The sequence below is a fragment of the Trachurus trachurus genome (genome assembly GCF_905171665.1).
Source record: "Trachurus trachurus genome assembly, chromosome: 8".
Taxonomy (NCBI): Eukaryota; Metazoa; Chordata; class Actinopteri; order Carangiformes; family Carangidae; genus Trachurus; species Trachurus trachurus.
Genome location: NC_139905.1, coordinates 16055024 through 16072466, shown reverse-complemented (window position 1 = coordinate 16072466; position 17443 = coordinate 16055024). Strand labels below are relative to the sequence as shown.

Below are 17443 nucleotides of genomic sequence, written 5' to 3'. Positions count from 1 at the left end.
CGCCGCTGTGTGGTGCGCTATCCAGGCGCGGTGGGCAGCACAGTGGCCGCAGCCGCCACCATCTTCTGTGCGCTCACAGCCGTCCAGCCGAGAGATGCCCGTGTGTGTGTGTGCGTGTGTATGTGTATGTGTGTGGTAATCGAGAATATTATTAAAGACATTTCCGCCGGTTCTTTCAAAATAAAACCCCAAAACAGCTAGGCTGTTTCCAAATATCTGCTACAAAAATTAAATCTAGCACTCACATGACTCATTCATTTAGCTGAGTATTATTATTCGTGTGTGCCACGGCAGCTTTAGCCAACACATTTCCGTCTATTAGCTTACTCGTCATTCTTACTTGTTGATAAGTTTTTGGTGATGACATATGGTCTTGCTGGACATATCTTTCAGAAATATTGGCTAAACTCTACAAATAGCTAGTTTTGCAACACGTAGGCTAAGCTAACTGTTTAAAAGCTAGCTTACAAGAAAGGTTGTTTAGCTGTAAGAGAGAGAGAGAGCATTACAATTGGGTCAAATTACTTAAGTGGTTCAAAAAATAAAAATGCTTACGTCGAAGAAAGTATTAATTACCGATTCAGGACAAACATGAACTCTTACATGCTCCACGCGCAGACTTTTCGTGGTGGTTTATTTTGAAAACAAGTCGCCGCGCTTCCGGTGTGGTGGGTGTTTGGTGGTGAGCACAGGAGGGAGACCGACTACTGACGGGAGGGGAGGGACACTGTGGAGGTACGTGAGGCGCACACACACTTGGGAGGGAGAGAAAGAAACCCGACGTAACGATTTCGGGGAATGGTGGGGACGTGTTTAGTTGTTGTTTTTTTTGCCCCCCACCCCACCACCACCACCCCCGCCCTTCAGCCAAACCATCTTTCTTAATAAAGTGTATAATGTAGGCTAAATATCTTCCCTGGAAAGCAGAAGAAAGAAGGAAAGTAATTTGGAGAGAGAGAAAAAAAGAAGTAGAAGAAAAACAGCCCTTGATGACATTTGTCAAAAATAACACCACCACCAATAGACTTGTTAGGTTTGAAGAGTGATGAAAATCAAGTCAGCAAAAGACAGAATGAATTCAGATTTTTTTTCTCACTTCAATTTCAGCACATTCAAGACTATTACAAACAGTGACCTTTCTGAAATTATAAGACCAACATGCACAGTGTATTAAGAATCTCCTGCTTTCATGCCTAGGGGAATTGTTAAATTGTAGCCCTCCACAATCTGCAGTGTGGCCTCATATAGATGAACAGTGTATTGTGAGAGGATCCCCAAGAGGGTCTGTGCAATTCACATGCATTTAGGTGATGACAAAGGCATGTCCTTTATGAGAGGAGTGAAAAGACTTCCTCCATTTATACATCCACATGTGATTAATGTAGCCTACATAAATGTTGGGTCCAGTTAGCATTATAATAAATCTTGTTTGCATAGGCTACCATATAAAATGAGTAAGACTTGCCCTACAGGTACAAACTGAAAAGAGAGGACCATTGAAATCACACGGAGCAGGACACAATAATTTGTTTTTATTTAAAGCATGCATGTTTCAGACAGTGTGTTTGTGTCTTTGCCTTGCGCATATACCCCTTTGTCCTATATGTTGCAAAGATGTTCTTTTAGAAGACTTTTGTTCATTTCATTAGACAGGATTTTTGGGAAGGGTTTCATGTTTGAAAGAACCACAATTGGACCATTGATGTTGATTTAAGTAAAGACTAAATTCATGTTTTATCATTAGTTTTCAATTGTATTTCACATTTGATAGTTAGTGTGTAAATGCTGTTTTAGGAGGTGTAGGCCTACTCACTCACAGAGAAACACATGTCTGGTCTGTCTGTGTGTGGTCAAGGGAGGAAGAACGACCACCAATTTCCAACAATATTCACAATTGAACATGTACTCACACACACACACACACACACACACACACACATACACACCACCCTTACACACTTTCAAACACGACAAACTGTTGGTGCAATGCAGCTACAGGATTAAACACACTTTCAAAACTAAAAGTGAAGGACCTCTTAGTGCTCAGACACTTGACAAGACGAAAGTGGACAAAGAGTCTGGGCAGTTTGAACCCTCTGTTTTCCTGTTCAAGCCTCCCTGTTTAACTGTTCATCATTGTATAAGAATAACCACAAAGTTTCACTCGCTAGTCAATCAGTAATCTTTATTCTTCATGATCAATCTTCCAAAAAACTGGGCCAAGATTAATTTAAAATTTATACCAAAACAAAAATAAAAGTGAATCAACAACTACTTTAATGGGACACACATCCATTCCGGATCTAATTCACAGGTAAATTAAGATAATTGATACTGAAATATACCAAAAGCACAACCACACAACCTCATTAGCCCGAGCTTTCACCTCTCTACAGATTGTTGCTACCATTACTGTTGGTGGTCTGTATAACTTTTTACACTTTTACACAGCACTCTCTAGTGGGCATGTTCTGGATCTGCAGTGTAAACATACCAAACATCCTGTGGAACACACACACACTCAGTTTCATCAGGGTTTTGTGGTCAGTTTGTTTTCTTCTCTGTTCCATAATGCTTCAGATTTTAGTTGGGAAAAACACAACGGGGTTAGTGAAGACAAAGAGAGAACTTGCAGAGTATTTGTCAGTGATTTAACCTAGTATATTCTGGAGTCATAGTTAGTACTATACCTGTTCTTCAACGATTTAGGACCCTGCCTTTTAAGCATTAGTTTGACATTTTGGTAAATTGATACCACATTCATAGAGATCTCTAAATACAGTTTGTAGCTGGAGCCAGCAGCTGATTACCATAGCTTAGCATGAAGTGAAAACAGTTGGAAATAGTTAGCCTAAATCTGTTAAAAGTTAACAAAGTTCACCCACCTGCAACTCATAAGCTCCCTAATTAATTTGAAAAAAGAAAAAGAAAAAACAGTGTAAAAGAGCCACGTTGCAGTTTTATGAGAGCTAGGTTTATTTGCCTGACTAGATCCTGGCTTGGCACAGAAACTTACTTGAGTCTATGCAGGTTTCCTAGCAACCTCATGATAACAAGACTCCAAAAAGTTACAGCACCCAGCTTAAAAATAGTGTCGAATAAGCTTGCTTCCCAAAATGTCAAACTATTTTAAGCAATTTCGCCATGCCATACTCCTGGTAGGTTCACTGAGGTAGGCTTACATAAGGAATTGCAAATTTGATTTGTATAACTCCAAACCGTTGTGGATGAAGGGGCTTTCCACAGAGGTCAGGGGTCAACTCATGAGTCTCCCAATTCACCTTTTCCTTTCTGTTACCTCTAGCAGAGGTAGGCTACCTCTTTGCAGACCGAGAAGTCCATTATCACAGAGTTCTAATATCACAATCTTGCAGCAAGGGTTTGTCAATTTTTTTTTGGGGGGGGGGCAGGATTGTTCAGTACACAGATACAGTTTACTTCAATGCCCATTTGGAAAGTTTACACAGAAAAATCAATAAATATCTTTCTAACCTGCAAAAGAACTGGTAGAACAAATGGATAAAGACAGCTGTAATTCATACACATTCTCATGTGTAATGTTTATGGTCATTCAGCTAAAAAAGCTGGGAAGCTTATCACTGAAGAAAAAAAAATCATAACATAGTACTGAATCTCTGCCAGACGTGGCAAATTTATAGACATGAACAGAACAGTTAAGAAGTGAAGCAGAATCAACATATCTACCCTGCTCTGATGACTCTGACCCTTGAACCCTGACCTCCGCTTCCATTACAGTGCTCATTTCACAGGTTGTCAACAACCAAGACTGATGAGCATCTAAAGCTAAGAAACAAAGGCCTTATTTAATGCATGGCAGGGTTGGTTCTGGTGTCAGTATCACAAGGAACTATTACTTGAGATTATTAGAAAGAAAATACATGCATCTGTTAAATAAGAAGTGATGTCTAGCATGCAATGTTAATGTTAATCTATGTAAAAAGCTTGGGTGACACCCAAACTCAAAAGCTTTGTATAGCACCCACGAAAAAGGCTACTTCAAAAACGACTTCTGAAGCATATGGAATTAACCTGTTGCAATGAAATTCTCAAGCTTTTACAAAACAAATTCGCAACTCCTAATTCCACTTTTCCCATTTTATTCACATACAAGGGAGCTGGTATTTGACTGTTTTAAGTCTCAGGATTTTCAATTTTTATTTGATATTACTTTTTTTTTCCATTTCTGTTTCTCTTTACATCATTTCTTCCTCATATCCCCAAATCCCACACAGTCCACTATGATTGTGCAAGGGAGAGAGGAGGGCATGTATTTTCACAAAACTCTGTGATTAGTAGCATGTTCTCATTTCTTCAGCGCTTGTGTCCTTAAGCTGCCTAATCAAACAATAATTCTTCCCTCCCACTATTTGCCTCATTTCCACAGTTCTTAAATGCACCTCCCCCTATATTCTCCTGAGGAAAAAACAAACAAACACTAATCTCCTCTCCTCTGTCTCCTTAACAATACAGACATTCTGAAAAAAGCAGGGTTGGCATCTACCAGACCCTTCTCTTCACCCCCACTTTCTCCTTACTTCCCCTACTCAAGTTATTTTGTGTTCGTCAGTTCTTCCGGTAGCGATTCTTTGGCTTCTCACCACAGCCAGTAGCCTCGCAGGAGGACAAGCCAGGCTGTTTGCCAGAGTTAATGCTACTCAGAAGAGCGGGCAGCTCGTTGGTGATTGCTTTCTCAATCTTTTCCAGCAGGCAGCCTCCCATATAGGAGCACTGACCCGCCAGGGACTTGAAATTGGTGATCGGGTTGATGCCAAAGAAGTCACGGTAAGCATCACGATTGGGCAGGTCAAACTTGCTGACATTGGTCTTGGCTAGGATTGATTTGAAAATGTAGAACTTGTCTGGATCATCCACAATCTCCTTGAAGACAAGCTCGGGATCACTGAAGAAGCTCATCTTCTCTTTAAAGGTCTGGACATAGCGGTCCACCAGCAGGCCATGGATGCGTACACGGATGCCGTGCTGACGGATGAAGGCAATCTTGTTCTCCATGCGGTTTTCAATCACTTGGTTCAGATCTTCCAGAAGGGAGATTTCCTCTCGCTTGAAGAGCTCGAGACTGGTGTCAGGTGCGTAGTCATATGGCCAGAAGGAGCTGACGTAGACGCGAGGAGGCTCAGTAACATTGATGAGGGGAGCCAAGCTCCAAAAGAGTGCTCCATAGACTCTCATCAAGTCCTGAGTGGCCAGGTTGTCAGCCTTGTTCAGGATGATGCGGATCTGAGACTCGCGACCCTTCAACTGACGGAAGAGCATCTCCAGCTCCAAGCCAACATCCAGTTTGGTGGGGTCAAACACCACGAAGATCAGGTCAGCACGGTCAATGAACCACTGGCAAACATCATTGAAAGGGTAGCCTGGGCAGAGGAAGAGAAAAGAGTAGCGGTTACCACTAGAAGCTGAGTTGTACCCTGCCGCTTTGTATTTAAATTGTGATATGAGAACATTTGCACACTGAAGGTCAATGTTTCTGCTTCACCTCTCTCCTGCTGCTTGCGGTTCTCAATGATTCCTGGTGTGTCCACAAAGGTCACACGCTCCAGCAGCTTGTGGGGCATCTCAATACCAACCAGCTTTTCCAGGAAGTTTTGTCCAAACTTCTCCAGGGGTGAGAAAGAGCGAGAGCTGTCTGCTGCCATGACAATACCTTCAACAGAGCGAATCTTCTCCCCATGCGTAATGACAGTGAACTCAGAGGTAGTAGGCTCAGCTCCTGAAAACAAATGAAGGCAGAAACAGAGAGATACATTAGCAAGAACAGGACTAGCAAGGGGACGAGATTTAGATTTAGTAGGTCATAAAAAAAAGTTATGGGTGCTGTCTCTGGAATAGTTCGGTAGATTTATGATGGCATTTTAGGTTTACCTCATTCTTGCTGGATTACAGCACAGTGATTATACTATTTAATATTGTTTACAGTACTGGTAAATTAAAGCAAATGTTTGTATTTTAGCCTACCTGTGTAGAGCTGATAGGGGCTGTCGCTCAAGCCCAGGAGGTAATTGATCATAGAGGATTTGCCGACACTCCAGGGTCCCAGGAAGAGCACCATGGGTTTGGAGGTAATCTCTCCATCTGTTGGACAAGGACAAGCACACAATGGTTAAAATCTCAGCAGGATGGCTAAATGATGATGAATGACCCTCTCAAGTTCGTCCCATTTTTTTTAAAATCATTTTTTGATTATAAAATGATGCAGAGGATTGTATTTGTTGTAGATAAGAAAATGTGTTAGATCTTTTTATTGTTCTGTGTTATTATCCCATGTTTTGTACAGTTTCTTTTTGTGCCAGAGGAAAGGGCAATCTATCTTGGTGTTGTTTTTGGGATGAACTAGTCTGAAAGACACCAAGGAACACAACAGAGTAGCACTGTCACTCTTAATCCAGAGTACAGAGGAAGACCTTTGAAGACATAGTAACAAAATCAAACAAAGAAACACATTGAAGCTGTCAGGCTTGTTTAATAGCATAGGAAAAAAATCAATGAGATGCTGCAGTCATATATCAATGGCACACAACAAAGCAGTGCTATTACTCTGACAACATTTGGTGAGCAAATTGTGTGTCTCAAGCTGCCATGTGTGTTGTGGGTGGACATGGTGTCGGGGTGGGGGAGGAAGCATTTAAGATCTGATAGAGACCTACTGATGTAAAATTGAATTAATCCAACTAAAAGTGAGGGTAAAAATACCCCCCAAAAGGAAGACAAAGAATGAGAAAAGAAAAAAGAGAAAGTATTTCAAAGAAGAAGAAAAAAAACACACTCCTGATGATTGTGGAAAGTTTGACAAAAAGTCAATCAAGTTACTCCCAGCTGAACACTGACCACCCTTTCCCACCAGTGCCCCCTCCTCAAGTGTGCCCTAAAGCCAGAACTGCACATGCCGTATTGCATTTCAACCCCAATTACTAATCTATTATTACTATACTAGCATGCTATCTAAACTACCAAGCTGAGTCTGTTTTGTCCCCTATTATTTATTCACATGTCTTCCCTTTTCAGTCTCAAAAATGAATAAATGAAAATGAATGGAGATTTGGCTGAGATTTTGAATTCTGAATGAAATCAAGAAAGAGTAAATTCCTTTTCATTCATGTAACGTATAAAACTGCTGCTCTCTGTGCATCACAGTGATGACTTTGACCAACCCTCATCAGTGTTAAATTGGGTGTAACACTGAACCGGGTGTTGAAATTTCTGACCCACAGAGAGCTGTGCAGTATTTATACTGAGTCAAGTGACTCAGAAATGTATGAGGACAAATGAGGGGGTGTGAAAGGAAGGGGCTGAGCACTTCAGGCAGTGCCATGCACAAGTGAGCCCCAGACCACACCCACCTGTGGCTGCGTCCCCCAGGGTTCGTCCGGGGTAGGCTGTTAGATGAGGGGATGGGGAGAGGACAGGAAAAGGAGGGTGGGGTACAGAAAAGTGAAGGGAACAGGAGGTGGAGGAAAGTGAGGATAGCTTAGTGAGGGAGTAAGGTCTACAAGCAACAGGGAAGCGGTAGAACAACAATGTCTATGAATAGGTGGGGATGGTCAATATGATTTAGTCCCATATTTGACCTAATGTGTCAAACATGTCTGTCTGCAAATGGATGGTATGTCTGGAGTAAGCAATGGGGTGAAGCCTTTTGTCTGTCTTGACACAAGTGGAATTTGACAAGTTTTCTTGCATACTAAGCCCGAAAAGCCACAAGAGGGCGAGCTTCATTTAATTTATTTCATTGTTGTTATTGTGAGGCCAGTGTTGAGCTTAGTGTGTGAAGAAACAGCACATTATGCAGAATCCTTAGGAACAGGAACATTGCAAATGGGTTAAGAATAGATGAAAAAGGGGAAGAAATATTTAGAAAAGGAGTATTCATGGAGTGATTTAGAAAACTTGACACTTCTCAACAACAATATAGCCTACCATGTTTGTTTGTTTTATGTTTGTTTTTATTTTATTTTTGGTTTTTAAGGCTTTTAATTGGCAGGACAGCTGTAAAGAGACAGGAAATGGGGGGACAGAGAGAGGGGGGACAACATGCAGCAAAGGGCCGCGGATGGAATCGAGCCGGGGCCGCTGCGATGTGGACTATAGCCTCTGCATATGGGGCGCCTGCTCTATCCACCGATGGCCCTGGCCTACCTAACAACTAATCCCTATGTAGACTGGGCTATAAACTGAGGAATATAAAGTTAGTTCTTCACAGTTTTTTGTGCCCCACATAAAATAATAAATGTCACAGATAATAATAAATCTGAAAAAGAGACGAGAGAAAAATAAAACCCAAAAAGCCCCAAAAGGTGAAGAAGTAAGAGAACACACTATCATGTCCGACACCTACGATGTGGATATGTGTACAAACAAGTCAGGAAATCAGTCACCAAGGCAACAAAACCAAAGAACTGATGCAACAGAGCAAGGTGCAAACATGGCCGGAGCCTCTGTGGTACCTGAGATCTCATGCTGCCTCAGCTCATTGTACTTGTAGGCCTGCTCCATCGGCTTGATGGACGTGTGGTAAATCTTCCGCAATCTCTGTATAGCCGCTGGAGGACAAGATAAAGAGAGGAAAAGATGAAAAAGATTAGAAATAGGCTTCCCTGCCTTTTGCCCTATGACCCCTTGTCACATCTTTCACATTTTTCACCGTCACTTCCACCTGCTGAGATCAAGTGGTCAAACATCAAAAAGATCTTTGCAAGTAGAAGGGAAATCAGAGGAAAGAAATGGAAGGTTATTACTGTATTTTTTGGAGCTGCTTCCCATCTGTCAAATGCAGTTCAAGTGCAAAGCTTTACAAAAAAACATGAATCATCTTTGATCCTCACCTGCATAGTCTGCCGCTTTTTCTTCAGCTGCAAGTCTCAGCGTCTCATCAATGTGAGATCTGTCTCTGAGGACGGAGATGAATTCTTCTTCATCTGTAAAAAAACAACATGAACAATTTTTAGCCAAGTTCAAATCTTCAGCGCATATTTTTAATGGCCTGATGAAAGAGTAATGGAAGTGGACCCAGGTGGCCAGATTTGGTGAAAACCAAACCACAGTGACAGTTTCATTATGGAGCTCCTACTGGGGCTGTTGATGCATCATTAACAATTTTCAACAAAGCTTCACTACTGAGGCCAGTGGTGCTGCTATTTCTGGGTACACATCAATCAGTGCACCCTGCATCTCGCTATCTATCGCTACTGCTGGAAATTTAAATGTCATGCAGAAATAATTTATAATAACAACAGGACAACAGCTGCATTGGATGCTATTATACATTCTACATGTCAAAGATATTAGAGCTGTATCCTGATCGAATTAAGGCAAGTTGCATTGTACAAAAGACACCACTTATACCTTTTCTCTTTTCTGCTGTCTTCACTTCCACCTCTCTCTGTTTTGCTGTATCCTTTCTAAACATAAAAACCTTTGGAGTATTAACTATACAACAGGATCATCATCCCCACAGTCATTTTCACTCCAGCCTGAGATCTTAACTTTCAAGCATTGAACGTAACACTTTATTCATCCCTATGGATGCAAAAAATCACAGAACCATCAGTTTTGATGTCAGAATATGCAGACGTTCATGGATGTTCTTAAAAGACACAAAAAAAAGCTAAAAAAAAAAAAAAAAGAAGCTAAACACTGCACCTAACACTGTACAAGCGTGTGGTATTTCAGTGACTCTCCCCTCCACTTTTGAACATATCAGATTGCTTAGATCACAGCTGTTAGTACAATCAGCTCTTAATTTAGAACGCAAACGCCAAAAATAAACACACAAAGACATTTGTTTGACATCACTATGGGCTTAAAACGACAACAGCAAAGACAAGAGAGATAGACAGAGGGACTTCCCCCGTTTCAAACTAAGCTAGGTGGCAAATTCGGTGACCATTCTCATCGGTAATATGCATGAGACAATGATGCTCAATCCTCTGTCTTTTTTCTTCTATATTTATCCACCTATCACAGACTTATCAGGCTGTGAGGCCTGTCCTTGTGTGCCCAGGTCTCGGAACAGGCCTCCCTGTAACACCTCCCACACGGCTCTGCTGGGTTCAGACAAACCTGCTACGGCTACGAGCTATATATAGGAGCAGTTGGGAAGTCTTCCTTGTTCACACTTCCGTACCCTGGGGGTTTTTGGGCCTCAGCACCCAAGCTACCAGAAAGTCCCCTAATAGAGTTGTTAGGGAATTTTAAAGGTATTTACAGCATGCTAGTAGAATACTGAATCTGATATTATAGAGTGATTTATTGCAGTCATTCAATTGTAAATCAGACTGAGGAAAACAGACGCCATAGTCTGAATATTGATATTGTAATAAAAACTATTTCATGTCAACAGAGACCAATTAAATTCAATTTGCTATAGCAATCTGACATCGAAAATCAACCAATAAATCAATCCTTGAGGAAAGTCACACAACAACACGTTGACTCTGCAGTCTTATGAAAGTAATAGACCATGTTCAGATGAGAAGGATCAGAAAGCATGAAAAGCTGCTGCAGCCCAAGGCACAACCTTCTGATCTCAGCTGGTGACTGGCAAAGAAACCTGCTGAGCCCAGGTTATTGTCTGGGCATTTGTGCAATACTCATCACAAATCAAACGCTGACTGGTATAAAGCAGAGGCACCTGCTGGGGGAAGGTAAAATATTTTCATCAGGATTTTTTATTTTTTTATTTTTTTTACTGCAGATTTTTTTTACTTCAGCCAGAGGAGCAAAAACCTTTCCCCTCAGTCAATTTGTTACACCACACTGAGCTGGAGCAAATGCAATAGGATCTCAAAAATATCAAAACTAGTAGGTACTAGTAGGTACTTGTAGGTACTTGTAGGTACTGTCATTGTGGGAGTGATTCAGTCGTATCCTAATGAACCACACCACACTCTCTGGCATGGCAACAAATTACATAAGCTCCATTAAGGTAAAATGTCCTTGTAAATATTAGTTGTTTTTATGAAATTATGTATAATAGTTCAAATTGATTGTCAATCATTCATAATTCTGTCTCAACCATCTGCATACTGATACTTGACTTGTTTTTGGTGCCATGATCTAATCTGAGGACAGATTTGTACCACAACAAAGTAGTGCTGGGTAGTGACATTGTTTTGCACACTCAATAATAAACTGTATATCAACATGAAAAGACTCCACCGTGTCAGAGGGCAGCAGTGTCATGGCATCCAGCACCATAACCTGGAGTACAGCCACTGGCCATGTGGTCGATGACTTGTAGTGTGAGTGGCCAAGAGTCAGAATGGCATGTTGTGTTGGCCAAAATCAGTGGTGCATCAAATGACAAGTAAAGTCATCTGAAGGCCTGTTTGTTTACAAGCATGACGCAAACTAGTTTACATTGATTTGGGTCAGTAAGTGTGTCCCAGCGGAGGAGTATTGAGTGACGAGTCTATGAATTTAATGATTTGGCTGATAAGTGGATCACACCACAGGAAAGCCTGAAGGAATATACTTTTCATTATATCGCTCGGGCTACACGGTCGCCCCTTTGCAGTGTGGCAGCACTGACACACACTGCTGGTCGAGGAGCAGCACAGCACTGATGATTCTCTCCGAGTCAACCTGCTAAAAATAAACCTGTGTAATGTTCCTCCCAGCACGGTGCATGTGCAAAAGAAAGCAAAAGGTTAGGAGCCAGAATAAAAGAAGGGTATGAGTAATGCTGCAATGCCTAAAAAGGTCTACATACAGTACATGGCTATATTGCTACGCTTTTGGATACAGTAGCTTAATAGGCTGCATGTTTTGTTTTTATTCTCTAGAAAGCACCAATGAATGGGAGGGAGACAGGAAGAGTCCTTCCAAAGCAGCAAGGGTAGTTTTGCATGTGACCTCAAAAAACACATAAACACATGACCATGTACCACTCTGCTCAGTGTAATATGTATGTGACATACAATATCAAAATAAACTTAAAAAATATAGACATTCATTAAGACAGCTAGTTTTTGTTGACCTATAATAATAATAATAATAACAGTAGGCCTAAGCAACATCCTTGTGCAGCACCATCTGTGATACATGGCTGCCATTTTTCAAATCTGACTCTCAGGTCAGGTTAGCTGGGTAAGTGGTCTGCTGCTGGGTAAAGGTGCATTACAAAAAGAAGAGAAAGAAAAGTTTGAGGAAGCCCCTCCATCGGAGGACATGAAGGATGTTTCAACAAGGACGCTCAAGTGGCTTTTGAGGAACAAAGCTATCTCCTCGATGCACGAGCCTGTCCTGGCAGAACCCACGGCTTACTGGGGCTTCTGTAACTTGACTCATGACTCAGGAGAGTCGTATCTTTTAACACTAGCCTCTTGAGTGGGCCTTAACTGCCGTGAACTTGTTAACACCTTCCAATCCAGTCAATCCCTGATGGAGGCCCCGGGACAGAGCTCCGCAAAGATCAGAGAGGTAGTATTGCCCACGGACGGCGGGCCTTGCATCAGCGCTCAAAATGAACCCAGCAGGCGCCAGGGGAGTTGAACCCTGGACATCTGCACCCAGGACCATGTGTCCTCACTGAGCCCGTTGCCACACAACCCTCCCTCAGTTTGGAGAAACATTCTGACGGCATCGGCACATCCAGCAGGAATGTTGGCGATTTAAGCCCACCACGGCCTCAGTGTCTGGGTAAGTCATGCCTCAAGTATAGATTCTTATGCAGAGGCTATTCAAACATCAGGAATAAAGTCAATCAACAACTGCAAGCACAAAACTAATGTGCAAATATGATGCTGAAGTTTAAGTACTCTTCTCTGTTTTACTTCTCCAAATATTCAAATTTCACTGTACAACCACAGTTAATAACGGGAACAAATGTCATCCAGTGCCAGCCGAAAAAGCTACTACACTTGGCTAATAAGATTTATTCTACTCAGAGCATATAACCAGGGGAACACCCCAGGTATTAGGTGGGTATAGTGTGTGTTGCTGTGTGTCTGCAGCCATGTGTATTTACACAGTATATATTAGGTGTGTGTGTAAAACCCCAGGATCATGTTCTGCTTGCAGCACAGTGAAGGTAAATTGAATTAAACTGAACATGATGAGGGCAGCAGGCCTGGAACCCCCAGTCAGAGGATTTATCCTGAGCACAGGGGTATTGAGACAACCTTAACTGAAGGCCAAGGGGTTCCACAGGAAAGATCTGTGGAGAGGCTCAAATTGAAATGGGCTCAAAAAAGTTTTTCTTTTTTTACACAAACCACTGGTTTGTAAAAATACCTAGGATGTAATTTCCACTAATACATAAGCCACTTTTCTTTTTCTCTCCACAAAGGTACCGCATATTCATCTCCATAATGAGGAAGCCAAATTAATTTGATATAAATTGTTAAACAAAGCCCGAACCATAAAGATGCACGTGACTCTTCTTCCAGTAAGTGTGAGAAGTATGAGAGCAGTCAGCAGAACTTGTGCAGGGCGTGGAGAGAAGAGGCCACAGATGGCAACAGGTGCCACAGCTTGTGGAACTAGTGCTCCCTCGAAGTCAGGAATAGCCCCACAATGGGTCAGAAAATGGACAGAGGTGGGGGGCAGCATGGCTGCCTCCTATTTTAAGGCTTTGACTGTTGGTCAGTCTGGAGACTTAGAGACATCTACGACTGAGTACATACAGCCTAACCATGTGCACAAGGATGTTATAGAGTTCCTTTACACATGACATCCAGTCCAGTAGAACTCCTTTTTATTGTCATTGAGCAGCGCAGTACAACGAAATCTAGTCACAAGCTAACCTCAGGTTTTGTTTGCCTGCACTGAAGGTGCAGATATAAGATATAAAGTCTTTTCATCAAAAGATGGACTACTTCTTGATCCAAATCCTGGTGCATTTTCACTATTGACCATCTTATGTGAGCCTATCATCCAGATTCTTAGTCCTCTAGAGGTCAGGACATGAAGTTGTGTGACAGGCTCGAAGGAAGCCACAAGGGCAAAGGCACTTTACGCTGAGGTGTTGATCTGATGCCTCTATCCCTGCTCTCCTGTTCAAAAGCCAGGAAAGGACGTCAGGTGCCCTTGGGACTAAGGGGAAGGGGCTTGTCTTAAAGAAAGGAGGGGTATGTTGTAGGGCAGTTAAGCATGACTGATGTGTCCCCTCTACTACTGCCATGAGAGGGATGTCCCAGACATGCCTCATGCCTTCAGAGGGGATTACGTGGAGACGGTGCGCCTTTAACTTTCAGTGCAAAGTGAGGAGGCCAGAGATGTTTTTCATGTATTGAGGATGGATAGTGTTACCACCCCGAGTATCAACACACTAGTGAAGAGCTAATCAAGGCCTGAAAGATGTTCTGATACATTTGTATATCATTACTGTAAAGTCATAATCTCTTTAGCACTGTTTGCTGTGCTAAGTGCATGGAACATTTTAGCAATATGCCATAATTATATATGTACTAATGTCTTTTTTTTTATTATTAGCAGCTGTCTTGAGCTCCTTTCAAACTCAATCTCTATGTATGACATCGGACACTGAAGACAGCTTCAATCCTCTTTCGAGCAGTCAGAGCCATTCACACAAGACTTGGCTAGTGTAGAGTTTCTGGCAACCTTATAATAACCCTATAGTTACTATAGTAACCTATGTTTACCAATATACGTCAGCTTTATGTGGTGTCAGACTCTAGAAGTGAGCAGCATCATGGAGCCAGGTTGGTCATGTAACATATCTATTCACACTTCACTTGAGTTGGTGTAAAAATGGAAGCTATTTAACACCAAATGACTGTAAAGGAAATGACAGTGTCCCTGGTGCATTCACATCACTACACCTGAGTCTAATGCTTTCTATTCATACAGTGATGTATGCAGAGCATTATTACATCAGAATATTGACATGACATATGTCCAAAGTCATGGTGTCCTTACTTGCTCCAAAAGTAAACTGTTCTAAATAATCAATAAATACAATGCATTAACTACAAAAAATCAACTTGCTTCAACTTTTAAATTGGAACAGAGACACGTGTCAGAGGTGAGTGTAAGATTTCACAACATTAAGACATCACGTCATGTAAATGTGCCAGCTGAGCTGTTGCTTTTTTCTTTCACAAAATGTACATGAAACCTTGTAAATTGCAGCGTTATGATAGAATGTTATGTCTCTGCTTTCTAGTACTAGATATCTGCCCTGCCCGGGGCTGATAGACAAGCTATAATGAAATGATATCAAATCAATTTCACATTCCTTTAGAAGAAGATTTCCCCTTCTACTCCACTTTGTAGAATTAGCTTCTCCAGTGGAGTTCCCGGCAGAGATCGAACCAATCAATAACACAAATAATTACACACTGAGGCAAGGAGTTCATGATTCTCACAATTATCCATAATGTGCAGGTATTGAAACCAAAATGCCCATGTGCTCTACAGGGGAAAAAATCAATATCTATTATGCACATGTAGTAGATTTAAAGACAGAGGCCACAAAAAGACACCTGCATGGGCCTGCAGAGGAGGTCTATAAAGGCATGAGTAGCAGCCACAGCCCCTCCTGCCTGGAGAATGCATGTCCCTATAAGGCCAACTGCTGGGAATAAATTGCGATTGTGACAGTGCAGAGTGACAGCAGCTGTGCAGTGTATCGAAAGGGAGCATAGGGCTGGGAGGGGTGAGGAGTTGTGAGGGAGGGGAGGGGAGAGGGTCGAATGGAGGGAGGAACTGTAGTGGACAGTGTTGGGTTTCAGGAGGCCTTCCAATCTTAGACACCTGACAGTAGCCTGGAATATGGAGGCCTGGCTCCGGGCTGTGGAGCCGAACGCCACCCCAAGGACGGACAAGGGTGACAGACAAGGGTAACGACAACCGGCAATCCAGTCCAAACCCACAGACCAGTCCACGTTGTTAGAGTGGGTAGTCTTGGAGAAGTTGTTGTCACCCCAACAGTCAACTCCATGGGTGCCATGTAATCAGGTTCACTGAGAGAATCACGTTGTCACTCTGCTTCATGATACAATGGATTATCATCACAGGAAATATAAGAATTTGATGGGTGGATTATTTTCTTCCAGACTGAATTGTAGTAGATAACAATTCCATTCGATCCAAATGAACGGATCCTGATGTTGAAGAGGACAAACTCAGTGTCCATTTAAGCTCCAGCATGGTTTTTCTCCTCTCCTTGGTTAGACTAAGACTTTCCATCAGCTGGTGCCACGCGTTAGGACAGCTGACATGCTGTCACAGGAGAGGCTGAACTCTATCTTGAATAATCCTCGACTGCTCTCCTTTAGGAAGCTCACCAAAATGGGGGTAAGATGTGCTCATACATCAAAAGTGTTAGGCATTACAGTGGGATTTTTTTGTGTGGATTTTAATAATTAAAAAGATGAAAAAGAGCCAGTTAAATCCATCATTTTGTATTGGATGACAACAGTTTAATCATAACCTAGGACAGATTATGAATAGTCTTGCTCGGTGACAAAGAAAGACCCTGGTAATGTTTCTATCTCTGTCTCCGTCTGGTGTCCCCATGACTATCACTGTCCCCGTCTACCATGCTTCCAGGAGTCAACGCCATTCTTGAACAAACTGCCCCCAGAATAAACATGATAACCCTATAATAATAACATGATTTGAATTTTAACAGTGTAAAAACTTAACAAAACCTATAATCTATACTGTGACTGTGTAATTGAACCATCAAAGCAGTCAACCAAACTCTCTTAACTTACACCATGTCACGTGTCAGCAGAAAAACATAAACCGGTGCCCACAGTACACCACCTCGCATAAAACAGGAGCAACCTACTTGTTATTTGACTAAAATGCTTCTTACCTGCTGTGGCCTGCAAAAGCAGCAGGGAGAGGAAACAGCAGAATGAGACTGCACCCTTCATGATGGCTGCCAGGAGAACTCTGATAGTCTCACAGACTATATATACCAAGGCAGAAAGGTTAAAGGGCATGCAGACAGAAGAGGCGGGGCTCAGATAGAACCAGCTGGTAAAAGGGGCTGAGATCTGTGTGTTTGAGGTGTTGCAGGAGTCATAGCATGCCACAGGGACTCTATATGTACGAGCAGCTGACTCTGCTATTCAGAGAGGTCACCGCTTGAGCCTCAGCATCACTGTACAAAGACCAGTTTTTTTTCCTTCAGTTGTAAAACAGCTTCTCATTGTCGGTCATTTCAGGTTTCTTAAAAGATACCTCAAATAACATACAAGCCACAAGATGTAAAATAGTGAAAGGTTATACTGGTCTTGTATCAGCAGCCTAAATCCGAGAATAAAGGATATCAGCAGATCAAAGGTGAATCTTATAAATGGCTTTACAGTTTAGGAAAATGTACTTACTGCCTTTTTTGACAGGAGTCAGATGAGAACATCTATGCAGCTATCAAGGCTGTCTCTGCTGCAGAAACCATAATCACCGCTGAAAAAGAAAGAAAGCACAA

At 42.0% G+C, this 17443-nt stretch overlaps 1 protein-coding gene across 2 annotated transcripts; it reads right to left on the bottom strand.

Annotated features, from left to right (window-relative positions):
* Positions 1-2426: 2426 nt before the first annotated feature.
* Positions 2427-16915, bottom strand: srl (sarcalumenin). 2 transcript variants are annotated; one of them, XM_083977576.1, is made up of 7 exons: positions 16826-16915; positions 8862-8954; positions 8484-8579; positions 7380-7415; positions 5998-6114; positions 5519-5752; positions 2427-5396 (listed from the first exon to the last, which is right to left on the bottom strand). In XM_083977576.1, exons 1-7 carry the CDS (start codon positions 16884-16886, stop codon positions 4585-4587), a joined length of 1449 nt encoding a protein of 482 aa, XP_083833702.1. In that variant the 5' UTR covers positions 16887-16915; the 3' UTR covers positions 2427-4584. The 2 variants fall into 2 exon arrangements, with proteins under 2 accessions (XP_083833702.1, XP_083833703.1); XM_083977577.1 differs by lacking the exon at positions 7380-7415.
* Positions 16916-17443: the final 528 nt, after the last annotated feature.

Coding starts and splice junctions, on each gene's coding strand:
- srl (XM_083977576.1), bottom strand. CDS start 16,886: ATGAAGGGTGCAGTCTCATTCTGCTGTTTCCTCTCCCTGCTGCTTTTG. Junction 8,955..16,825: donor GCTTTTGCAGGCCACAGCAG/GTAAGAAGCATT, acceptor GTTTTTTTACAG/ATGAAGAAGAATTCATCTCC. Junction 8,580..8,861: donor AAAAGCGGCAGACTATGCAG/GTGAGGATCAAA, acceptor CTTGTCCTCCAG/CGGCTATACAGAGATTGCGG.